This window comes from Malus sylvestris, chromosome 12, assembly GCF_916048215.2.
Source record: "Malus sylvestris chromosome 12, drMalSylv7.2, whole genome shotgun sequence".
In the NCBI taxonomy this organism is placed as follows: Eukaryota; Viridiplantae; Streptophyta; class Magnoliopsida; order Rosales; family Rosaceae; genus Malus; species Malus sylvestris.
In genome coordinates, this window is record NC_062271.1 from 10,158,844 (window position 1) to 10,185,110 (window position 26,267).

At 40.1% G+C, this 26,267-nt stretch overlaps 2 protein-coding genes across 3 annotated transcripts; one reads left to right on the plus strand and one right to left on the minus strand.

Annotated features, from left to right (window-relative positions):
• Positions 1-418: 418 nt before the first annotated feature.
• On the minus strand, positions 419-2,203 carry LOC126592651 (protein EARLY RESPONSIVE TO DEHYDRATION 15). Of its 2 annotated transcripts, none has more exons than XM_050258409.1 (3): positions 2,045-2,203; positions 1,016-1,346; positions 419-818 (listed from the first exon to the last, which is right to left on the minus strand). In XM_050258409.1, exons 2-3 carry the CDS (start codon positions 1,323-1,325, stop codon positions 706-708), a joined length of 423 nt encoding a protein of 140 aa, XP_050114366.1. In that variant the 5' UTR covers positions 1,326-1,346; positions 2,045-2,203; the 3' UTR covers positions 419-705. The 2 variants fall into 2 exon arrangements, with proteins under 2 accessions (XP_050114366.1, XP_050114364.1); XM_050258407.1 differs by having other exon boundaries at positions 419-799; positions 2,045-2,202.
• A 10,375-nt stretch (positions 2,204-12,578) lies between these two features.
• On the plus strand, positions 12,579-17,624 carry LOC126592649 (uncharacterized). The gene is made up of 9 exons (XM_050258406.1): positions 12,579-12,833; positions 13,013-13,312; positions 13,437-13,577; positions 13,662-13,765; positions 13,918-14,139; positions 14,638-15,132; positions 16,294-16,703; positions 17,121-17,214; positions 17,292-17,624. The coding sequence occupies exons 1-9, from the start codon at positions 12,660-12,662 to the stop codon at positions 17,401-17,403; spliced, it is 2,052 nt and encodes a 683-aa protein (XP_050114363.1). The 5' UTR covers positions 12,579-12,659; the 3' UTR covers positions 17,404-17,624.
• Positions 17,625-26,267: the final 8,643 nt, after the last annotated feature.

Consider the following 26,267-nt stretch of genomic DNA (forward strand, 5'->3'; position numbering starts at 1 on the left):
ATACATGATACTTAAAACAAATGGTTAATGGTTTTTGCTTTATCTGCAAAAACCACCATGATCCTGTCACATCACCTTGTTTTGGTTACTCCCCACATCATCTCAATGTGCTGATCATCCCATTACTTTGTGGAATTGCTCCCCACGGTTCCGTATACCAAATAGAACTCCAATGCTGCATGGTATTTTACATAACCACAATTAATTCAAACTCTGTTGTTGTTGCTTTCATTGGAGATAATGAAAATCCCATTTATTCCTCCGTATAAGAAAAGGATAAATAATGATTATGATAAAAATCATAATATTATCCCTCTATCTTCACTTTTCCATCGACGGTGTAGAAACGTGCTTACTCAACGGCCTTGATTACTCGGGCCGATGGTGTAAATTTGGGCCCAAACAGACACACCAGAGGAACTAGAAACTCTACTTTTTACTTGTTTTGTTAAGAAACTTGTAACATTTTTTTTACAGCTTTCACCCAAGGGTACTTTTAGTAAACCGAACGAAAGGTGCATCAGAATGAAGACGGATAGAAGCAAGTGTTTCAGCCTTGCTCTATACAGAAATTACAGAAACTACAAATTACTCGGTTTTGCCATCGGCTAAACTACACAAGGGAGGCTAGCTGCTTTCCAGTTTCAACGAGGCTGCTGGATGAAACGGGGGCTGCATTTCGGGCTCACATGCTTTGCTGGCTTCTCAGCGTACTTCCTCGGCTCCACCGGGGATTTCAGATGTCTGTCCTCCAGTGACTTCAAATTCTTCAAGACCGCAGCACTCTTTTCTAACCCCGCTGATGTTCCAAAACAAAACTTGTGTCCAACAATCAAACAGCATATTTGGAAACTACTTAAAAGTTTTTCATTCCAAACAACAACAACAATGCCTTATCCCACTAAGCGGGGTCAGCTATATGAATCCTACAAAACTGCTGCGCTATGTTTTGTGCATAAAAGTTTTTCATTCCATTTTACAAAAATCTACAATCGTTTAGAGTACCTGTTCTTACCATTTTTACCTTCAGTATGAGACATCTGAAGGAACTCTTCAAACTGAGATTCTTCTAGACTGGAGAAGTCATCACCAACATCGAGATCAAAGGTCTCTGGAAGCAAATCGGCGACATTGTCAACTTCATTCTGGGTATTATCATAGAAGCCATCCTCACCCTGTTGACTGAGCCAGTAATCATGGTACCATGTGGAGGTTGTGACCAGTTGCCACCATTCCGGGGAGAAATCCTCCACCTGTCGCAGAGCCACAGGGATGAAGAGAGGGGCATTGGGATTCAACCTTGATCCTCCGGAAACCAGTGCCATCTTTGGCCGAGCGCAAGTCAACTGCACCGGAAAAACACAGTAAATCAGTCACGAAATCTTGTCATTTTCAAGTTCCACACAAGTAAATGAGAACAATGCACTAATCCATGGAAAACGTTTTCTATGACACGATTCTATGCAAATCGGATCAAATTTCCGCCAAAAGTTTTTAATTTACAAGCACACTGACGAGAATCTAAACTTGCACAGATCGACAATGAAATTATTTCCTCGGAAATATAAACTATGATTTTCACCTGAGCAGCTAATTGAAAATCATAAAATCAATGAACTTGCAAACTTTCATATTACCAGAATTGGATCAACTTCATCGGAGAAATCCAGTTCTTCAAACTAATCAGTCATAAAAAAACATAAATAAATAAACCAGATTTTCTAAGTTTTCCAAAAAATCTTCAGTTTTCTTTTCGCGTTTTCCCAAATTTTCTCAACAACCAAACAGAACCAGATCTACCAATCAGAAAATTAAAAACAAGCCAGACCCTTACAGCTAAATTATTCGCTCGATTTTACCTAATCAACAGTTTCTGGTCTTAATTTTGTTCGGACACTAAAACCTAATTCAAAGAATCAAGATTCCAATTTCGTTCTTTTTCCTTCATTTTCTCAGCAACCAAACAGGGGCGATAATAATTTTACACCTAATCATATCCATTAACGAAAAAAATAAATCGCAAAATTCGAAAGATTTTCAGTACCTCCTCCGAGGCTTCGAGCGAAGAGGAAAATATCAGGCTGCAAAATATCAGGTAAAGGGCCTGACCAGAGAGCGAGAAATACGTGTGAGGAGAGCGAGAAATACGTGTGAGGGGACAAGAGAGGGAAGGGGGGTTTATATAATGAGGGAAATCCGAGCCTAGCTGCTTTGGAATGAGAACCTGAGGTTCGGGTACTCCGAGCCAACGAACGCCCCTATTTTTGCAATGTACGGACTCCTGGATTTTTGAGCAGTTACTAGCCGTTGCCGTTGATTGCCTGATCGGTGTCACGCGGTAACAAAGCTCTTGGTCTTTGACTTTTGACTGGTTTGGGATATCACCAATTAAAGCCGTGCCACGTTTCCCACAAGTTAAAACGCAACTATCCTATCTAGGGGTGAGTTCGGTACGGTTAGGTATTGTTTGGTATGCAGACGAGATGGGACAGAACGGAAAGAGAACAAAGATGCCCTCGGATGGAAACAAGGAGGAAGAAGAAGGAGACGGAGAGGTTATAATTTTGTGTTCCACGAATGTGGAACAAGTCGTTCCAAGCAGGTGAGGCGGAACGAAAATTCACCCAAAATTCGTTCCGTGGAACAGCGTGTTCCACCCGTTTTAGGCGCACCAAACGTGGGACGGAACGCCTCATCCCACTCCGTTCTGTCCCGTTCTACGTACCAAACAGTACCTTACAATACCAAAATCCTTGTACTAATTACCGTACCAAATTTTCGGTTTGGTAAAATCTATTACTATTACCGTACCAAATTTTCGGTATTGTTGATGCACAAAATCAACGAGGACTTTGGTACAACAGAAAGTGTCAGGTTTGTGACCTTCGCTTGGTTGCTTCAATCACTAGTGAAGATAAGTACGTAAATGAATAGGGACAGGGAAGCAAACACAAGATGTACGTGATTCACCCAAATCGGCTACGTCCACGGAGTAGAGGAGTTCTCATTAATTGTGAAGGGTTTACACAAATACATAGGTTCAAACTCTCATTTTGTGAGTTCTAGTAAATAGTTTAGTACAAAATGACATTCGAGATTATTGTGGGAGAATAATCCCTATTTATAGAAGAGAGTTTCTAGTTTTGTTCTAACATTGACACGTGTCGTGTTGTGATTGGCTTCTGATGTTGACACGTGTCGCGCTGTGATTGGCTTCTGATGTCGACATGTGTCGCATTGTGATTGGCCTCCTGGTTGAAGGGAAGCTATTCTGGGTCTTTGACGGTATAACGTTGACCGGTGCTCAGTAGTTTCGGGATTGGTCAAGTATGGTACAAACAGGTATACCAAAATTCGGTATTGCCAAAAGTTCGGTTGGTATGGTATGGCAATGGTAATTGCCATTTTGTTTTGGGACAAAATCTGTTTTTGCTTTTTTAACCCAATTCAAGGGCAAAACTTTTTTTTTTTGGGTACCTTTATCTCATACATTATAGATTAAATTAATCTATTATTCATCATTCACAATTTACACACATAATAATTTAAATGATGCATCAAGATTCATTATAAAAATTAAGCTTACAATCCAAATAGAAGTTACAAACCAAAACAAATAGAAGTTAACAATCCAAATAAAAATTGAAGTTTCAATTCAAATGAAAATTGGAAGTAAACTTCAAAAAGGAGAATTCATTGATCAGTTATTCAAGCTTGAGATGTCGAAGCTTTTAGAGGAGGCATTGAACTTATAGAAGATTGAGTTTGTGTCAAACCTACATTACAAACAAAGAAAACATATTAATTAGTAACAAGAAGAATTAAAGTTGAAAACCATTTAATAACAAATTTACTAAAAAAATTAAATCATATCTTTCTTGTTTTCTCTTCTTCCATTTCCTTGTAAAATTGAACCATATCTTCCGTTGGTTCCTTGTAGAAGTTTACTTCATCTGTCCTAAGTCAACCATTAGTACGCACTATTGCCTCCATTATTTTAGGAGTTAAGGATACCCTAAAAGGTTCCACAACCCTCCTCCATAGGCTAAATGCATTTTCACTAGCAACAGTAGAAGTGGGGGTTACAAAGATATTTTGGCTATTTGTGAAAGAATTATGAACTCTTTTGTGTTTGATTTCCACAATTTCAAGAGATCAAAGTCATAAACAACAATGCTAATATAAGTAGGGTTTTATTTTCAAATTATTGGAATATTATAAATATCTGTTATATAATTATATATTATATAATTGTATTTTCGGTGTGGTACAATAATACCGTGATAATGGTATCCATTATCAATACTGTTGATGCACAAAACCGGATGGTCTTGGAACAACGTAAATCCGACCGTGAATCTGCAAGTAATGTAAATGACACAAGAGTTATCGTGGTTCACCCCAAGGTTTGGGCTACGTCCACACTGATTGTATTGTATTTCTCTATTGAAGAGGGAAAGAGAAAGCTTAGAGCTTAGGGGATGTGAGAAGGCTTTGAGAGGGATGAGGAGAGACCTCCCTGTTTGTGAGGGTGAGGAGGCCCTTTTATAGAATAAGGGCTCCTCCCCTAATTACATATTTGCCCCTTCCTTTATTACATAATTATATTTAAGTCCCCCAAGTATTTATACGAGGTCTAAATACGAGGCCCTAAATATCGAATGTTACTGGAAATTACTACGTAACAGCAAAATTAGAACTGAATGATTTCTTGCCCATAAGTGATTTTGACAAAGCCACCATTCTGAAGATCGTGGCGCAACTCCCAAGTCTGCCATAAGAGGAAATAAGATCATGTTCCCATGATAATCCCTTGTCTGCCAACCAACTCAAAAGAAAGAGACACTATCATAAAAAAACAGGCAAAAGCAATCATCTACTAGCAGTGGCACGAGCACCACCAATGGGTCCTCCAACTCCAACCATGCACTCACCTGTTATATATATTATCTCCACTGCAATTATCTGCTGCAACTATGCAAAGCTTGCATGTGCCCATATCCGAACAACATGCAATTATATGGCGTACAGGCAGGTATGTGGGACCCTCTGTTTTCAATGCAAATCTACTGCAATGCCGGGTCAAAGGGTCCGACCCAGGACCAGCTGTCCAAGAAAAGCAAGTGGAGTTAGCCCTCCAGTTTTGCCAAGAGACAGAGACGCAATAGAAAGCAAAAGGAAAAGAGAAAAAGAAAAAGAAAAAGGGAGGCTCTCCTTGAGAGCACATGGGGACATCGCAAAAGAAAAAGAAAAAGAGAGATCTTACTAAAGCTAAAGAAGATGCCCATACTTTCATCATGCATATTCCTATTTTCTGATAAAGTTACGGGAAGACCTGGGAGGAAGACAAAGGTTTTCTTACTTTAAAATGATGTCATTTATTATTCTTATTTTTCGGAGATATCTGTATAAACCCCATCAGATGGTAATATGTATAAACCCCATCAGAGGGTAATATAAACCCCACCAGAGGGTTAAAAAAAAACAAAAAAAAAAAAAAAAAAAAAAGGCAAAGCCCAAAATAAATGGGCTGGCATGTTGTGGAGAGTGAAGGCCCATATGCCCAAAATAGCACCAACCAGGTCATCAACAGTACGCCCAGTACTCCACAAATTATTCGGCAACCCGCCGTTATTATCACCAACCAGGTGATGAGATGTACAACCCGTACTCTAATTTGGCAACTAGCCATCCATGCCACCAACCAGGTGATGAAATGTACAACCTGTACTCCCCTTCATACCACCAACCAGGTGATCAAAAGTACGCCTAGTACTCCAAATTATACATGAACATTACTCATGTCATTCATACATACACATTCATGAGCATCACTCATGACAATCATACATAAACATTCATGACCATCATTCATGTCAACATTCATGAGCATCACTCCTGTTAACATTCATGAGCATCACTCATGACAACATCCATGAGCATCACTCATGTCAACATTCATGAGCATCACTCATGTCAATCAAACATTCATGAGCATCACTCATGTCAAATCAGCTTCACAAGCTTCATTTACAAAAGCTCTAGCTTCGAAAGCTTCATTTACAAAGCTCCAGCTTCAAAGCTTCACTTGCAAAGCTGCACCTACAAAGCTTCAGTGCAGGGTATACAAATACCGCCTCCGAACAACCGCCACTTCGGCCCATACATGGATTCAATTTGAAGTCTCCAGCCAACAGACTCTATTGACCGAAGACTTGGGGGACTACATTATGTACTATATATTGGGCCTCAACTGGGCCTCATGAAAAATACTTAGGGGACTCTAGCCCATTATTTATGTATTAAGGAGCGAGCCCTTATTTTATAAAAGGGACTCCCTCACCTTCATTAGAGAGCAACTCCACCAGCTGAGCAACCATCTCGCCGCGAGCATCAACTCTAACACATTATTCATGTATTGAGGAGCGAGCCCTTATTCTATAAAAGGGACCCCCTCACCATCATTAGAAGAGTATCGCCGCCAGCTGAGTAACCGCCTCACCACGAGCATCAACTTTTAGCCCATCACTTATGTATTGAGGAGCGAGCCCTTATTCTATAAAAGGGACTCCCTCACCTTCAACGCCACAAGCCGAGCCAACCAAGGCAACACAAGCCACGAGCCGAGCAGCCTTACAGCATATGCTACTTCTAGTTGAGCATCATTTCAGATTGAGCACCGCCTCATATCGAGCATCAGTTCAAGACAACATCTAGTTACTTCGGCCCACACATGGACTGAATTTCAAGTCTCCAGCCAAAAAACTCTCTTGACTGAAGACTTGGGGGACTACTGTTTATACCATATTTAGGGCCTCGTATTTAGACCTCGTATAAATACTTGGGGGACTTAAATGTAATTATGTAATAAAGGAAGGGGCAAATATGTAATTAGGGGAGGAGCCCTTATTATATAAAAGGGCCTCCTCACCCTCACAAACAGGGAGATCTCTCCTCATCCCTCTCAAAGCCTTCTCACATCCCCTAAGCTCTAAGCTCTCTCTTTCCCTCTTCAATAGAGAAATACAATACAATCAGTGTGGACGTAGCCCAAACCTTGGGGTGAACCACGATAACTCTTGTGTCATTTACATTACTTGCAGATTCACGGTCGGATTTACGTTGTTCCAAGACCATCCGGTTTTGTGCATCAACAAATACCATACCATGAAATTTCGGTTCGGTATGGTACAATACCGTACCATTACTGATTGGTATAAAAAATTTGGCACAAAATCGGTATGACACGGTTGGCAATTCGGTTGGCACGGCAATTTGGCAAAAAAATCCACCCCTAATCCTACCCTCAAAAACAATGTAACCATGTGTTTGGGTGATGTGGCTGCTTTCAGGCCGTTGGATTTTTAATCGTTCTTTTTTTTGAGTTGTTGGAATTCCAATGGTGAAAAAATTTCAAATTTCTCCAAACGACTACATGAGGTGGCACGATCTGAACTGTTTGATTTTTCGCTCAACCGTTCATCTTTTTTGCTATAAAAAATAAATAAAAAGATAAAAATATAATCTGGACGGTTGAATTTCGATTTTTTTATAATCCAATAATCTAGATTAATTAAGTTATAAAAAATTAATTAAAATAGAAGTTTTTTTTTAAATTATAATTTTTTTTTTCAATAAATACCTAACCATTTTCTTACACCTTACACCATATTTCCATATTTTCAAAAATTGTACTTTCGAATAATGACACGTAGTATGACGAGATCTGTTAAAAATTATATTCAAAATTAAAAGTAAAAATATTTTTATTATTTTATAAAATAAAAAGAATAATATTTTAATACGAATTGTCTGGAATATGCAGTTTAGTGATAAAGATACACTTCGATAATTACTATTTATTAACGATAATTACTATTCATTATAGGGAATTGAATTGCTTATTGCTAGAGGTATTTCCTACACAGGAAATCTGGGGGCTAGAAATTTGCTTGTTTAATCAAATGGCCAACATTCTTTTGGAGAAATGGTTCCGTGTTCTTTCGAGGTGGGACCAGACTGGTTCTGGTTTATCCGCTCCGCATCATTCGCGTATCAGCAGCACATGGCTTGTTGGTCGGTTGGGGTAAACACCGGATATGATCATGGTCGTATGAGAAGGACGCGGATGCGACACATATCCTGCCAAGTAAAGGCATAAGTTGAACCCAGCAAATGTCTAAAGTTTTGTTTTTGGGTGAGTAAATGTCTAAAGTTCTTGCCAAACAAAACGGTTTACATCACAATCATACCCTCCCATTTTATTAGTAAAAATGACTATTATTTTAGACTAGATGGACACTATGGGTGTACATATAAAACATTTGAAAGAAAATAAATAATTACAAAAAAGGTTAGGAGGGAAAGAGTAAGTAGGAAATTATTTTTCAAATCAACTGTTTTTGGAACCAATAATTAGTAAAAATACAAGTAAATCATGAAAAAAAATACTTAAATGATTCTTGGAAGAAGCACATAACTGATGCTTCTTGCAGAAAGCACTTCAAGTGTTTTTGGGACCCAAAAATATTTTCTCTATAAGCGTTTTAGTCATTTTAAAAGCACATCCAAATAAGCTAAAAAAACACTTAACTACCTATTTGAGAAATTAACGATTTGAGTAGATATTATGAAAGATTGAACTGAATTAAATATGAAACGTGTTGAACCATAGAAATTAAAGGGAAAGGGGAAGAGTGAAAAGAGAAGAAATCGTCTCAAAATCAACATTGCCTAAAGAAAGTATGTGACAATTCGTCCCTAATTTTATGTTTTTATTAATTTTAAAAGCGTGAATTGTCGAAAATGCCCTAGAGGCAAGGATTTCAACTTCCGTTGACCATTGTCTAGAGAAACGTATGACTTATTCTTTTGACATATTTGTGTGGTACTCAATGGTACAAACGCATGGACGAAAACTGTTTGCGAGTCCGGATTATAACGGTATAGTTACGGACGTTTGAAATGGTTAGTTACATTTTAGATTATAAATCATTTGAACTCCCACCTTGTGGGAAAGAATCCCAATTAGTTTTAAGCAAAGAATAAGGGACCAATCAAATTAAAGGGTAAGGACCAATTAGAAATCAAGAAGAAGAAAAGAAAAGAAAAAGAAAAAGAAAGGAAACTCCAGCCTTCCCGTCAGTCCATACACTCGCGCACCACCCAACCCAAATCCGGCGAATTTCCACCATTTTTCTCGTTGATCACCACCATCCATCACCTGCAAATCACTCATGTGGCCTCCCCATCCACCATCTCAGCCCAAAAATAGAGAGTTTTGGTTCCAATTTTCGTGAAGGTCGAAGCACGGCTTCGAGGGTACTAGGCGGCGATCCATCCATTTCTAAAACACTTACCTTCAATCACCACCACCAAAACACTTCTCTAGAGGTCAAGAACAAAACCCAAACAGTTTTAGGGGCGATGGTGCTACGAATTGATCGAATTGAATGACACCTAAATTCAAGGGTTTCTGGCAGGTTCATGGTGATTTGAGGTTTTTTTCAGGCCAAATTGGACTTGGCCACATGTATAAAACTTGCTCTACTCACTGAGATCTTCATTTTTGTGGAGTTTGAGAATTTTTATAAATAGTTGATTTTTTTGACGAGTTGAGGCGGGCGACTGCCGTGCACAGCGGCTCGTGGCAGTGGCGCATGGACCAAGGTATCCCCTAACCTTCCTAAGCTAAATTTGATACCCCAATTCCATATGTGAAGTCTAATTGATGAAATTTCATCGTTTGAACATAGTTATGATGGTAATTGATGAAATTTCATCGTTTGAACATAGTTATGATAGGGACAGTCACTTGAACCTTATATGAATTGACGATCCAACTGTTGGATCATCACCAAACTTTAATACATTATAATACATAATATTTGAGGACAATAGAAACTGACGGATCGGGAATCCGACATACGGATCTTCTTGAACTGAATTTGTAAGCTCGTAAAATAAAACGTCGGCCGCCACTTAATTCTAGCAATTGGTAGAGATCCGACCGTTCGATCATAATGAAATTTTAGTATGATGTTCTAGAAGCATAATGTGAATCTTTGGAAGTTACGGATCAGAAATCCGAGGTGCAGATCTTCTGGATTGAGTTACGTAAGATTGTGGACCCTACCATCGACCTTTGACTGACGGTTGATTTTTGGTCAATTGGTTTCAAATCATTCTAGAACGGCCTTGGGGGTTTATTTTATGTAAGTTACGTGTTCTATCGATAAGAATTTTGAGACGTTATTTGATCATTGTTCTAGGTGATGATGGTTCATGACGCCTCGATATTCATGCTAGGGAATTGTAGCGTAGACTTCAGGTAAGTGGGTCTTTTCCTTTTTATAGTATATATATGATTGAAAGTTCCACAAATGCTTTTAAATTGATTTATGCATTTTATGCCATGTTATGTATATATTTTAAAATACTATGATATGGTTGAGTTTTAGATTGCATCATGGCTTATCCATATGCATATTACCTACATATAATTGTTGTTAATGCTTGGAAGTGCTAACGTGAACGCGAGACACGCAGGTAAGTTCAAGTGAGTTTATGGTGTTACTTGAAATGATTGAGTTATGACTTAACTATATTTATGTTTTATGCAACTTCGACACTATCGTACATTTTGTAATAATAGGCAACTTCAACACTGTCGTACAGGTTGCGATAGGCAACTCCGACACTGTCGTACAAGTTGCAATAATAGGCAACTCCAACACTGTCGTACAGTTTGCAATAATAGGCAATTCCAACACTGTCGTACATGTTGCGATAGGCAACTTCGACACTGTCGTACATGTTGCAATAATAGGCAACTCTAACACTGTCGTACAGGTTGCGATAGGCAACTCCGACATTGTCGTACATGTTGCAATAATAGGCAATTTTGACACTGTCGTATAGGTTGCCTATGAGTCATACAGGTTGCATTAGGCAACTCCGACTTGTGTGTTATCATAGATTGATTTATAAGTCGTACAAGTTACCTTAGGTAACTCCGACTTGTGTGTCAGCATAGATTGATGAACACCTTATTTTATTATGCTGCTGCTGATATGTATTGATTTGGAATATTTCTAGATTTACTGTTGATTTGCATTTGATTTCATACTTATACATAGTATGATTTTCTGGAAACTATATAGGTTTTACAGCGAGGGGTTATAACATTTTCAAAATGTTTTTTATTAAAACTTTATTTTCAGGTCCACTTACCCTTGTTTTTCGCCCCTCCAGGTTTTAATAGCTAAGCTTTCTTATCGACGAGGATTCGTGGCTTATTTACACCTAAAAAAAACTATACCTGTATGAATAATAAAAGAATGATAAAATGCAAAAATAGAAGTAGAAAAATACACAAATGATATACATCCAAAAAGTTCAATATTTAAAAAACAGTAAACATATAATCATAATGAGGAGGATTTGGATGATAGACTAAATTCTTCTTGTTCATGAATCATGATCCTTGTATTGGATTGGACATAGACTAAATTATTTAACCTTATTGTTTCTAGTTTTATTTATTTTATTTGTATGTATCCCATCAAAAGTGTTCCAATTTGTTTCACTATTGGATGAACTTGTAGTAAATCCCGCATTTGCAAATTAGGTACACCATTTCCATATGTATACCATCATGAAACCAAAAAAGAAAAAAAGCACACAATTAATAAAAAATATAAAAAAACTGCCTAGCTCTCCGCCTAGGAGCTGCCTAGGACCAACTAGGCTGCCGCCTAGCTCAGACCGATTTTTCGAAACGATTTGCCCAAAATCGGGGCTGGCCTTCACCGCCTAGCGCCTAGGTGCCACCTAGATCAATTTTTAGAACACTGACTACAATTGGGTCAATTTGACGCAGCAGAAATATTCAAACTTCACACCCGCCTTATCCGAATCTATCTCCTTCAACTTCGCCCACTTCCTCCCCAACCCCATTTGACTTTTGACACCATTTTCGTCTTCTTATAAATCTCATGGAACAAGAAATGTTATCAAATTACAACATTGTGAAAAAGCTCAGCAAATGAGGCACTTTTGACACCATTTTCGTCTTCTTATTCACATGAAGGGGTGCATGTTTTGAAATAAGTTACACAATACACCAGTCATAATAAGATGATATCAAATGCATCATTCACGAAATTCAAACTTAAAATATTTCATTTATAAGTGAAGATAAATACCATTATATTATAGTATTAAATGACAGACCAAACAAAGTTATAAGCCAATCAAAACGTCCACATAATTTATCATTTTTATCATTTTTATCACTATCTTTTGTTCTAAAAATACTTATTTAATATATTCTTTGGAGATGTTTTTAAAATTTCAACATAATTTATTTAATTAATGGGAGGGCTTATACATAAATAATTTTTTCGGGAGAAGGGAACCCCAATGAGAGAAAAAGTTAAGGAAAAAGAAGAAAAGGAAAAAGAAAAGGAAAAGAAAAAAAGAAAAGAAAAAGGAAAAGAAAAAGAAAAAGGAAAGGAAATTACCTCTCTTTTTAATCAAAAGTAATATTACCTCTTATTCTCTTTCGTGTTTTTATTATTTTTACATCAAAATTTGAAATAGTGTCTTCGTCACTTCGTCTTCGTCTCTACCCACATATCTGTGTTGTCTCCACAACGATGGGAAGGAGATGTAGGGTTTGGTGGCCAAAGCAACTCACATTGAGCAAACCATCATCATCCTCCAATTTCTTGCTTGGTTGGTTTGTTTCTTCTTCTCCGTCTTCTCTTGACGTCGTCGTCGCTTTCGCCTGCACTGAACTCGCGCTTTCTGGTATTCAATCAAGTCTCCAGGTACATAAACTTCTTCAATGAGTGAATGCCAATCATATTTCAATCAAATTTAGCAGCAATTTATGTGGGTCGGTTTCAATCTGTTTATTACCGCATTTGATCGAATTTCGGGATGCATTTGATTTTTTGCTTATTTTGTATGGTTTGGGAAATTGGTTGAAATCATATATTGTTTTCAGGGAATTCTTTGCGACGCGAACAGAAGGATGCCTGTGTTACTACAGGATAATTCTATGTTGTGTGTAGTGGGTCATTTGTTTAAGGTTCAAACAGAAGAGGATCAATCTCATTCTTCTTCTTGTGGGTGCCACAAGCTCAGTGGATCAGTAGAACAATGTAGGGAAAATTTTGAGGGAAACGGTTATTGGATTACGATGATGTGTGATCCTCAAGAACAAGTTGGAAAGGACATTACTTGGATTCCGAAACTGCATCACATTCACTGGCATGGGCAAATCGTTTCTCGGTGTGATGTCCACGTATGTAAGTCATGAATGCTTAAATGGCATGTGTTGGACTTAATTTATCTGTTAACTTTTATATATGATTCTCATGTTTATTTTTTGGTGATTAATATTTTGTTTTTGGTTTGATGAAATTTAGCTAATTTTGTATGAGACTCCCGCCTATGGTGCCCACCATTTCTCATTACATCCTTGGAATTCATTTGAGAAAGTGAGTGCACCTTTGAGAAAACCCAAGTGGGTTGATGAACTTCACCAGAAGCAGCAACTCCTTGATTTGGTAAGAGTTTGTGAGAATTCTTTTGTAGATTAAGACTTATCTTTGTTAATATATTGAAACAATATTTATTATCTTTAAATGCAGGATACAGTCATTCTGGCAATTAATAGCTCCGCAACCGCTGAAATTGTTTTTGAGAGCTGCCTAGGTCCCAAGACGTCTTTTGTGTGCTTTTCTACTGTTTACATGTATCTATTCACACATTTACCTCTCTACTACTCTCCTTTTTATGTCCGGCACTATCTGCGGTATTTTAGCCGACCCCACTTAGTGGGAAAAGGCTTTGTTGTTGTTGTTGTATTATTTGCGGTATTTAAATGGCTATTCTGTGGCTTTTCAGGTTTGTGGGCTTTGTATGGCAACTATTCGCCATGTCTGTGGCTTCATTATCCACTTTATTCTATGTCGTTCTTCAGTTTCTGTATAGACTTCTGAATTATGCATCAGACTCTTGGATAGACCTTATATTAGTAAAGGTATTCAGCATTTCAAGGATAAATGTCAGAATCCGTGGTTCTCAGATCTTGTATTGGCCAATCGTTCTTCAAGATAATGGCATGAGGTAAGATGAAAATTTCAACTGCAAATATGGGATATTTTTTCAATCCTGTGGAGTTGTCTGACTGATAAGTTGGGCTTTATATTCCCTTTCATTTGCATTCTAATTTTGGATAAAATTTATAAATCCCAAGATGTTATTAGATTTCAGTCCAGTTTGGTTTATAAGAAATTTTCCTATTTATAAATTTTGTACCCTGCAAGTGTTTAGGGTTTTTTTATCTGTACTTTTGTAGGCTGAGATTGAGGTTTGTTTGTGACCATGATTGGCCCATCCACCTGATCTCTTCCATCATCTTCTTCACTGCATTGACAATAACCCCTTCATCTTTTCTTGTGTTACACGTAACCTGTTATCTCCAATAGACATTTACTGATGAGTCTGTTTCGTCTTGTGTTTTTTTGTTCCATCTCCATTTGTTTCTTTCTTTCTGGTAGTAGGCTCCTCTTATTTCTTTGAATTAATTGCAATTATTTCATCACCTTATTCTGGATTTGAAAGGTCACCATCAAGTGTGGAATACGCGGAGAAAGCCGCATTGCATAAGCATTCCGTGTGGTCAAGTTTAGCTGTTGATGTACTTCTGGGAAACTTGTTTGGTTTGGTACTGTTGTATCATGCAGAATCTGTTTGCATATGGATCTTGAAATTTTCCAGTGACATGACGAATGAATTATTGCGCTCAGGCTGTGTGTGGTTGATGGGGGTACCTGCAGGTTTTAAGTTAAACAATGAATTGGCAGGAGTTCTTGGGATGATTTCTCTAACTGCTATCCAGATTTGGTCTACCATTTGGATCTTTTTGGGGTCCCACTTTCTTTATTTCATTAGAGGACTTGCTATATCAGGAATCATTTTTGGGGTGACTATACCTGCTGCTTTGATAATCGACTTGATTGCACTAGCAACGTTGCATGTGTCTACTCTTCATTGGTTGATATCACTTTTGTATTCAACTCAGATACAGGCATTAGCAGCTCTGTGGCGCCTTTTCAGGTATTACTTGGTGATGTCTTGTTCTTTCTTTTTCAGTTTTCTTTGGGCATTGTATACATGCGATAGGGTCATTTTTCTAACCAACCTATTTTTTATCCCTTAACACGTCATATGCTTATTCAGCACCTGTTGGTTGGATTTGTAGGTCTTTAATACATAGTTCTTCAGTCAAATTACACTTAGTATTTCCTGCAGTTTAGCCCATTTTCCAATTCCCTGTACTTTAAATATGTTTTATTTGTACCCTAGTATTTTGATTACATTTGCAATCCAGGACAAAATGTCAACTTTGTCTGGCAACGTGAAAATTATATGATAGGTATGTTTAGAGACATCTACCTCCTTGCCACATCACCACTCAGTTAATTTATTAGATGAAGTTGTTTTGTCCTCGATTGCAAATGTAACAAAGGGATGTGCATGAAATTGAAAAGATTTAGAAGCACAGGGATTTATGTGGAAATCAGGCTAAGCTAAAGGGAAAGTGTGACTTGATCTGGTTCTGCCAGTAGCCAACCTTCCAATGAAGAGGCAGTTCTTTCCCTGATTACGTCATTGCGAACTTTGCTCGTTGGTTTAACCTTGACCTTTTTATTTGCCTAGCTAGTTGCTACTGTGCTTTTATATAGGGGTTTGATTGTATGGTTGTATTAGATTTTCCATATATGCAGCTGTCATCTGCGATAAGAATGCCCATAATGCTAAAAAATGATATTGGAAACCCCGTGTTCCTGTAGCAGAGTCATTTTCGTGTAAGCTAAAATGTTAAATCTGTGGATCCACTAACTTCTCGTATATTTCCTTTTAAAGTAGGAGTAACATCCTGTTTCTAGAAGATTGCTGTGCTTTTTATATCCATTTATCTGTTCATGTACTTATGTATGTACTAATGTCTGCATGTATAAATATGTACAGTGTACACCCATCCAAGACTTGCTAGTCTTTGGTGTAGTGAAGATAATTTTGTTATAATTAATTGACGTGAATTGCTATTTTATGAAAAAGCTCCCTTTTTGTTGTGCACCTCTCTCAATTCATTGATATATAGAATTTCAATTGTATATAGCTGGTGAAGGTATAAGTAAAATATGTCCTTTATTGGTAATTGTTTTGCTGTTTTGTAACATCTAGTTTCTCATGTACTTGCTGAATGTTTTTCAGGGGCCGAAAGTGGAATCCTCTTCGTCAGAGATTAGATAGCTATGACTACACTGTCAAGCAACACATCGTTGGATCTCTTCTGTTCACACCACTCCTACTTCTATTACCGACAACTTCTGTTTTCTACATCTTTTTTACCATTATGAACACAACTATCACCCTTATCTGTATACTGATTGAAGTGACCATATCTGTTATCCATGCCACACCATATATCAAAATTTTCCTTTGGTTGGTCAGGCCGAGAAGATTTCCAACTGGGATATGGTTTGAAATAATGTCTGTTTGGAGTGGTGGAATTGATTCTCCTAAGGGTATTATTTCACCATCAGATAAACTTCAGACCGGAAAGGACCTCACTAGATCTTCTGTTGTGGTTTCATTTCTCCATAGTAACTTCTTGACTGTAGGTGAGAGCTTGATCTTTTTTTTAAGTGCATTAATGATGTTTCTATAGTTTACCGTATCTCAGAAAGTCTGAAAGCTTCACGTCGATTACTTGGGCTTTACTTTTGAAATATTTCATTTTAAGTCAATCAGGAGTCAGGACCATGCAAAATTAAAAGCTTTAAAACTTCAATAATTAAAGTGCGGTGTCTCGAGGCTCTGTTTACCTGTGCACGTGCGCGTTCTGTAGCATTGCTTCAATAAGCTAATTCCAAATGAAGTTTTATGCAGATTGTGTTACATGCATGAATTTATGCTTATGCAGAACATGCATTCATGATAACGAGCTGAAAGATGCATTGTACTGTCGAAGTGATAAGGTATACTTATTTATGTCTGATACTTTTCTTCTAACTGTATTGATGGAATATACATATCAGGACAAATAGTCATGCCTCACTACAAAAAGCTTCTTTCTGGGAAACCTCGGACATTGGTTGCTACTGCAGCTTATGGAGTCCTCACTGGCAGACGGTGAGTTGAAATTTGAATTCAAATTTGACCGTTATTTTCCTGGCTTTTCAAATTTAAACTCTTTGAAATGGTTCCAGGATTCCATCTACAATCGGAACTGATCTTCCAATATTTCCGTGGATGCTAATCTCCTACAAAGAGTATTGGCGTCTCTGCCGCGATTCAGTTCTCGCATGCCACAGAACGTGAAATGTAACTAGTCTTGCCGCTGCCCGTTAACAACTAACTGCAGTTATTTTAACCTAACCCGAAATTTTGTTCTCCCATGTAAACCAGTCTTGTGTCCATTGATTCTGTTTCGGGCCGACCATTCAGGCAACATATATCTGATTCGATTTTGAAGGATTGCAACGGAAAATTATGTTATTTTTTGAAATTTTTATACTTACTTCCATCTGTTTCATCCAAAATGTCTGCTCCGTTGCTTAAATAACGTGATTCGAGTATAGGGATTTAATTATCATGCGGTCAGAAGTGTGTTCTTGGTGCGGGTACATAACTTCATCCATCCCAGTTGATTCGGACCTAAGATAATTGATGCGTGGTCCGTTCTACTGGGATGAATTGCAACTGCAAGTCGCAGGTTGACGCCTATACTGAAGTGACTTAAGTAAGAGTACAAAAATAAAGTTTATGATGTGTATGTTAGGAGGAAAGACATAATTTTAAGTAGTTGACCTGAGATTTTCTATGGAGACGTTGAGTGCTAGAGCTATTGACCCAAAAAAAAGAGTTGCAAATCTTCAGTTCAGAGGGTCAGGAGGAGGGTGTTGAGAAGCTGCAGTGTTTCTCTTCGGGTTTGGAATGCCATTGGAAATCCTCGACCTCCTAGTCCAGCAGGTGCTGCTCATTCTTTTGCTTGAGATTTGTTAATGTAGGAAACACATGATCCTGTTCGTAGAAAGCTCCGGCGGCATCCAACTCGAGAAACTCTAGCTGAGAAAGACAGCAACAAAGTTGGCTAAAAGGAAGCTATATGGATATACGGTCACCGGTGTATGCTCGGTCGACGAAAGTTGAATGAAACAAGGTTATTCAATGTTTTTGAGGTTAAAACCAGATTCTATCGCTAGATACTTCAAGGCAATCGAAGGGCCCGAAACTCTTAATTAACCAGATTTCCGGTGGCATGATCCACGGTTACCTGCTCAAGAGTTTCTCCAATCACTGAATCCCACGCTTATTTTTACTTTTAACCAGTTTAGGATCACAAATCACAAATTTTTAGTTCAAGGACCAAAGCTCTAATCGTTTAAAAGTTCATGGACAATTACTCTAATTTCCTCGTTACGGTTATATTCAAATTAAACTTAGTGACCATCTTAACCATCCGTTAGTTCATTGATTTGAATTCTAACACTAAACCTGAAGCAGACATAATTGCATTGCATCATGATTAAAAAAACAAATGAAAGCAAAATGTGTACCTTTTGTTAGTGCCACGTTCGATAATCTCCTTTGCTTCAAATATCCTGAAGAAGACAAAAAGTTGGATGCATTTGTGCAAAGCAATCAAGTTTATCAATTACTTTCCGCACAAACATCAAATTGTTAGATAAATAATAAGTAATGTATTCTTAAAAGACATAGAAAGAGTCACAATTACTGAAAAAATGTAGAGCCAAATATTACTTTTCACACAAACATCTCATTTTGAGAGTCTTCTTAACATTTCTATTGTAAAAAATTTCTGTTAGTAGCGATAACCTTTTTTTTTTTTTTTCCTTTAACAAACAATATTATTTACACTAAGACTTATTCCAACCCTTGGAGTAAAACTCAAATTTTAGGTTCTAAACATACCAAACTTGCTCTAAGCCTCTAACCCTTGAGCCAAATATGAGTTTTAACCCAAAACTCATTTCTGGAGCAAATTTAAGCCAAAATTTCCCTTGGGTTAGCAGGTTAGGCCACCATATATGTGTATTTTTTTAATATTATATTTATAAATTCATTGAATCCTAGATCTAAGATCTAATATGATCAAATCCAATCATCACGAAAAGAAAAGAAAAAATCCATCGGTCCAAATTTAAATCCAATAGCCAGATAATTAAAACACTTTCATGTGTTTCTGTTTAGGCCCAAAATAATAGTTTGGGCCGAGTATAGAATCATTCTCGGCCCCGGAAGGCCTTGCGGCAAAGGTGCTATGGATCGTTCAGTACGTGGGCCTCCAAACCTAGGTCGGCTAGGTCAGGACGTAGGATAAGTCGAGTCCTGGTGCAATAAGGAGTCTCATCATGATTAATAACTCGAGAGCGAATCTGGTTCAATAAAGGACTAGGTTCACAGTCATAATGAAAGTAGGATTGGTCGAGTCAGTGTTTGATCAGGAGAAGAAGTCCTAGTCCGAATAGGGTTTTAACTCGACCTTGGGGGAGCCGTTGCTATAAATAGAAGAGGTTGTGCATCATTCAAAAGCCCCTACAATTCAACACAAAACTGCCCTGTGCGAACTCTATCGGTGATATCTTAAGTCGGCATAGATAGCTCTGTCATCGTAGAATCAGTCGGTCTCGCAGTATCTTCCGTTGGCATTAACAGCACTGCGGCGAGAACGGTTGGTTACCTATCCAAGTCTCGGTCGAGAAGGATTTCCGGATCCTTATTGATTGAGGTCATCTCATTAGCCTTCTCGGCGAAGTGAGGTGTTACAGTATATCGAGCTCAGTGCATTGCATGTCGAGTTATTTTATGATTAGATACTCCCAAGTGGGATTTAGAGTTCGGCATTCGGACGGCCGAACCACGTTCACTATTAAAACTTATATTTGCTTTGAGTATTTGTGCCCTTACACTTTGGTGTCGATTTGGCGAGAGTTTACTTTGACGAATAACATCACTGTGACCGAATCCGACGACGACGACGATTTGTGAACTTCGTAAGAATAGTAACCTTGTTTTCAGGTTCGAGAACCCAAGAGGCCGAGACGTGTTCCTCGATCGCAGTCGCAGGACGCAACGTCAACAAATTTACTCCTCGGCCGAGCTCGGCCGATGAGTTGGCACGCCCCGCATTCACCGAAGGACGTAGTTAGCTTATAGATTATTCGGCCTGCGTGCCACGTAGGCTTGGTAGTTTTTAGGGCCAACATTTTGGCACGCCCAGTGGGACCAAGTGCTAAACTACGAAGTTCATGCCAATTGAAACGCGATCGGTAAAAAAGAAAACAGCTATGGGAAAATCAACAGCCGATTTGCCGATTCAGAACATAGGACACAGTGTGCCACAGGCGCAGAATCCCATCAGCGCCGTAACACCTGAGTCCACGAGCGCAACCCGCCGAGAAAGGGAGGTTAATCTTGACAGTCAGTTTCGCAGTCTTGAAATCCCCGACAGGAACACCTGCGTTCTCAATGAAGGAATAATAGAAGATCGTGATAAAGATGGTGGCGAAGGATCCGATCCACCCACAAGGTCGTTTCTTCGAAAACGGCTTGACGAGCAATCTCGGACGGTTGAACAGACATTGAGTCGAGGAATTGATAAGCTTCATGACGTGATACGCAATTCCAGTGAAGCACAAACCAGATTACTCGAAATATTGGTTAGTAAGGTCAGCGATGGTAGAACTTTCGATCTTGCCCAGCATTTGCCGCCGAGGAATAATCTATTATCAAGTGCATCGACTGAGCCAATTCCTGCTCGGCTCAGGCCAATTAACTTGGAAAGAGGAGGAGGATCGAATAGTAGGTCAGACGGATCCGACCAGAGAGTGGAAACAACATCCGTCGATGTGACTGAAGTTCAACGGATGATCGATTCGGCCATGAAGAAAGGGCCGAAGTTCCCTAAGTTTATACACCCGTATCCAGCTTATGTAGAACAGGTCGAGTACCCTAGAGGTTTCAAGATCCTGGATTTTAGCCTTTTTACCGGAGAATCATCCTTATCCTCGTTGGAACATGTAGCTCGTTTCACCGCACAATGCGGAGACGTTAATAGTGACTTTCACAAGCTGCGACTTTTCAATTTTTCGCTGACCGGTTCAGCGTTCGCTTGGTATATCAATCTTCCACCGAATTCCGTCCAGAGCTGGGAGGAGTTGGTCGAGAAATTTCATGAGCAATTTTATCGGCCGGGGATGGAAATGTCAATATCCTCACTAGTAAGGATGGCTCAGGCGTCCGACGAGTCACCAATGGATTATCTTACTAGATTCAAATCAGCTAGGAATTGGTGCCGAGTACCTCTCCCCGAAGTCGAATTCGTCAGACTTGCTTTGAACGGTCTTGACGTCGAATACAAAAAGAAATTCTTGGGGGCAAACTTTTAGGATATGTATGAATTAGCCCAACATGTCGAGCAGTATGATTATTTACTCCACGAGGAAAAGATTTCGAAAGCTCCATCTCGGGGGACGATTTACAAGAATCCTACTGTCAATTATGCATCGACCGAGGATGAATGCGTTAGTGTGGATGCAGCCGAGATAGTGATAGATAAGCCATACGTGTGCAAGGCATTGACTCAAGTCAACTCTAAGGAAGTCAAAACCCGTTCGGCCACTGAAGGAACACTGAAACCGTCAAAAGTTTATACTTTTAATATTACAAAAGCCGATGCCATTTTCGATCAACTATTATCAGCGAGGATCATCAAACTTCAGCCTGGGCATAACATTCCCAAGGCCGAAGAACTTAAAGGAAAGATATATTGTAAATACCATAATTCAAGCAAACATACGACAAACAATTGCGTCGTGTTTCGAGACAACGTCCAAAACTGGATTGATAGTGGCAAACTGAGATTTCCAGAGAAGAAGATGAGCGTTGATACTGACCCGTTCCCCACGGCAACAGTAAATATGGTCGATGCGTGCCTACCTAAGGATAAAGGGAAAGGGAAGGCCGAAGCTGTTGCAACGCAATACTCTCGGAATCAGAACTCTCAGCCACGTTTCATGGCCGATTTTCGTTCAAACGAACCACCTACAGCTTTGACGGGACCTGCTATTGTCAAGCCTATGACGGATTACAGCACTGATGAAGACAGTGGAACGGCGGTTTTATGCAGTAAATGTAAAGCAAAAGTCAACATTGAGCTAGAGGAGAAGTCCTCTCCACCTATAATAGAACAACCTGCAGCCGCAACCCAGCGAAAGGCGACCAATGTAGGCCAACATCAAGGGGTTTTTGATAGGCTCGGTCCTAAGGTAAAGGTGGAAGAGACACCTTCAGTCAGACGGTGCCTCGATTTTGATGCCCCGTTCTATGACAAGGACTACTATATACGTAACTCTAGCAGCTCGGAGTCATCGCGAAGCCAAAAAACTTTCAAACCTCCTGAACTTAGAGACCAACGTTGGTATACATATCATTCTTCGAAAGGCGTCTACATCGCACTGTCCAAATCTCAGAAGCGCTGGCACCAAATGATAGATTGCATGGCCCGCCGACGGGCAGCCCAAGAAACTTCGGTCCCTAAATGGCGGCCGAAGGACACAATTGTCACTGACGATGAACGACCACCTCCAGCTATTATGACAGAGTTGGTTCAAGGGAAATAGCTGGTCAATCGAGATATCGAAACCACGTTCTAAGAGGCTGATAAACGGATCAAACTTCTTCTTCGACCTGGGGAGATGAAGGCACGCCTCGAGCATTTCAGGCAAGAAGCTGAAAGCAAATTATCCTCGCCGGCCATCCAAGAGCCTTTGATCAAAATTTGATGAAATTTGCATCCACCATTCCTCGGGGAGGCCTTGGAATATATGCGAGAGTTTCATAAGAAACATTCGGCCAACGATCTGTATGGTTTGCCGAAAGCATGTTAAGACACAATTGATCTGGTCCAAACTTGCCCTGATGCCGAGCGAATCATTCAGAAGACCTCAGACCCAGGATTGAAAGTGAGGTTCCAGCACATACGAGAAACTCATGTTCTTGGATTTGAAGTCGACCCATACACTGATATCGATGCAACTGACATTCATTTCTCAATAGAGGACCTTCAGTATTTACGATATCACTTCGAAGTATTTTTGGCTGTGTCTCTCTTCGGCCTTACGGCCGATGAAATAGCACGTGTTGCACGATTGGATGCCTATCTCGACACCAGAGACGCCCGGATGCATTACTAGGAGCAAGTTCAGGTCCGGGCCCGAAGCACACTTTCGATCTCAACTTCACCTGAGGCGATTACATAGAACCAACAGGCTGCCGAAGAGACACCGCAAGATCAAACCATTGAAGAAGGAACAGAAAAGTCTCTTTGTCCAACTCTGACGGTAGCGGAGGCCGCAGTCGCCGACCAGACAAGAGATGCAGCGAGCGAGGAAGATCCTAACTTGATGGGCCCGTCAGTTTTGGATAACATGAAAATCAGTATGGTTCATGTTTTGCCTGCTGATTTTCAGTCAAGCACAGCTCAACCGAGTTTCTTTGATGGTGACGCAATTGCCGAGGAAGCCGGTCACATTGATTTTGTAACTATTGTTGATGACGATTCTACAACGAAAGATGACAATATCAAAGCAGCTTTGGCCGAATTGTTTCCTCGCTCATCATCGGCCAAACTTCATCATTTAAAGCCATTGTATGTCACGGCCCATATCGAAGGGTATCCAGTCTCCAAAGTTTTTGTCGACTGCGGAGCGACGGTCAATATCATGCTTGTAAACATCATGAAGGCGTTACGTTGCTCCAATGACGAACTCATTCCCTCCGGGATCAGAATGAGCAGTTTCGTCGGAGACAAATCCCAAACCAAAGGGGTGCTTCCTTTAGCGGTAAATATTACCGGCCGTACTCACATGACCGTTTTTTTCATGGTTGACTCCAACACCGAGTATAATGCACTGCTCGGTCGAGATTGGATTCATCAAACCAGCTGTATTCCTTCCTCATTGTATCAAGTGCTCGTCTTTTGGGACGGCAAATCGGTCACTGTTCACCTGGCCGATAGCCAACCTTTCGAAGCTAACATGATCCAAGCACGGTATTATGATGACCACGTCGACTACATTACTTTACAAGGCTTCAATGATGAAGGACGGCCGACTCGGATTTCTGTTCAGAAAGCTATCGAGGTTGGCGCCGAGACTGTCCACCAGGATTCGGCGAGACTCGGGTTAGCTAACTTCCTCCCCGACTCGGATGTTTGACACCGATCGGGAACAACGACAGGCCGCGGTTTCTTACACTATGGAACGACTGCTGGCCCATTGGTATACTATTTCTAAGCAACCACATTCGGGGGTCAATCTCGTCGAGTTCCTCGCTGAAAGGGATAACGGTCTCGTCTTATCTCCTGATAAGGTTCGAGCCACTCCGGCCAAGCTTGAAGATCATCGGCCCCAAGTTAAGGACCCCCTGGAAGAAATTAATGTTGGGACGGCCGATGACCCACGACCTTTGTTTATTAGTGCTTTACTTCCCCAACAAATGAAAGACGAACTTCGTGCCTTGCTTGAGGAGTTCAAAGATTGTTTTGCTTGGAGCTACCATGAAATGCCTGGCTTAGATAGTACTCTTGTCGAGCATGAGTTACGTATTATACCTGGATGTAAACCTTTCCGTCAACCACCTCGCCGATTCTCGACCGAAGTGCAACTCGGTATCAAGGACGAACTGGTTCGACTTTTGAAAGCTGGGTTCATTCGGACAGCTCGATATGTTGAATGGTTAGCCAATATCGTTCCCGTTTTAAAGAAAAATGGTGCATTGCGCATTTGCATCGATTTCAGAAATCTGAATCTGGTAACTCCCAAAGATGAGTATACGATGCTGATTTTGGATTTGTTAATCGATGATCATGCGACTTATCCTTTATGGATGGACATGCCGGGTACAACCAATTTTCATTACCGAAGCCGATGTGCACAAAACTGCTTTTCGCTACCCGGGGGCACTCGGCACTTACGAATGGGTTGTTATGCCATTCGGCCTCAAAAACACCGACGCCACATACCAACGGGCAATGAACACCATATTTCATGATTTAATTGGAACCATCATCGAAGTCTATATCGACGATGTTGTAATTAAATCCAAACAATGGCGGACTCATCTGGATGATCTCCGACATGCTTTCCTCCGCATGCGCCAACATAATCTCAAAATGAATCCTGCCAAATGTGCATTCGGTGTGTCGGCCGGTAATTTTCTCGGTTTCCTAGTACATCACCGTGGGATTGAGGTGGACGAAAATAAAGCACGTGCAATCATCAGTGCTCCACCCCCGACGACGAAGAAACAACTGCAGTCCTTACTTGGCAAGATAAATTTTCTCCACCGATTTATAGCTAATTCGGCAGGAAAAATGAAAGCGTTCTCGATGCTTTTGAAACTTAATGACTCAGATAAGTTTGAGTGGACCGACGAGCATCAGGCAGCGTTTACACAAATCAAAGTCTCCCTCACGACACCACCTGTCCTTGTTCCACCCCAGCGCGGTAAACCTTTCAAACTATATATTTCGACGGCTGAAGAGTCCATTGGCTGTTTCCTCGCCCAAGATAACGATGCCGAGCGGGAGCAGGCTATTTTTTACCTCAGTCGAAGTCTTAATCAACCCGAAATCAATTATTCCGCCGTTGAGAAGCTCTGTCTCGCCGTGTTCTTCACCGCCTCCAAGCTTCGGCATTACATGCTTCCGTCGGTCACACAAGTCATCGCCCAGACCGACGTCATCCGGTACATGCTTACCCGACCAATCGTAAAAGGCCGAATTGGGAAATGGACAATGGCGTTGTCCGAGTTTAGCTTGCAATACGTGCCCCAGAAAGCTGTCAAAGGCCAGGCATTGGCAGACTTCCTTGCTCAACACCCTTCCCCCTACGGTTTTGGGGACATCGACGTCGAAATCGGCATGGTCGAAACGCGCGATAACTACTGGACGATGTATTTTGACGGTTCAAGTACTTCATCCTCGGCCGGCGTTGGCATTGTCATTCAATCTCTTAACCACGATCGTTGGTATCCTCAATGGCATAGATAGCTCTGTCATCGTAGAATCAGTCGGTCTCGCAGTATCTTCCGTTGGCATCAACAACACTGCGGCGAGAACGGTTGGTTACCTATCCAAGTCTCGGTCGAGAAGGATTTCC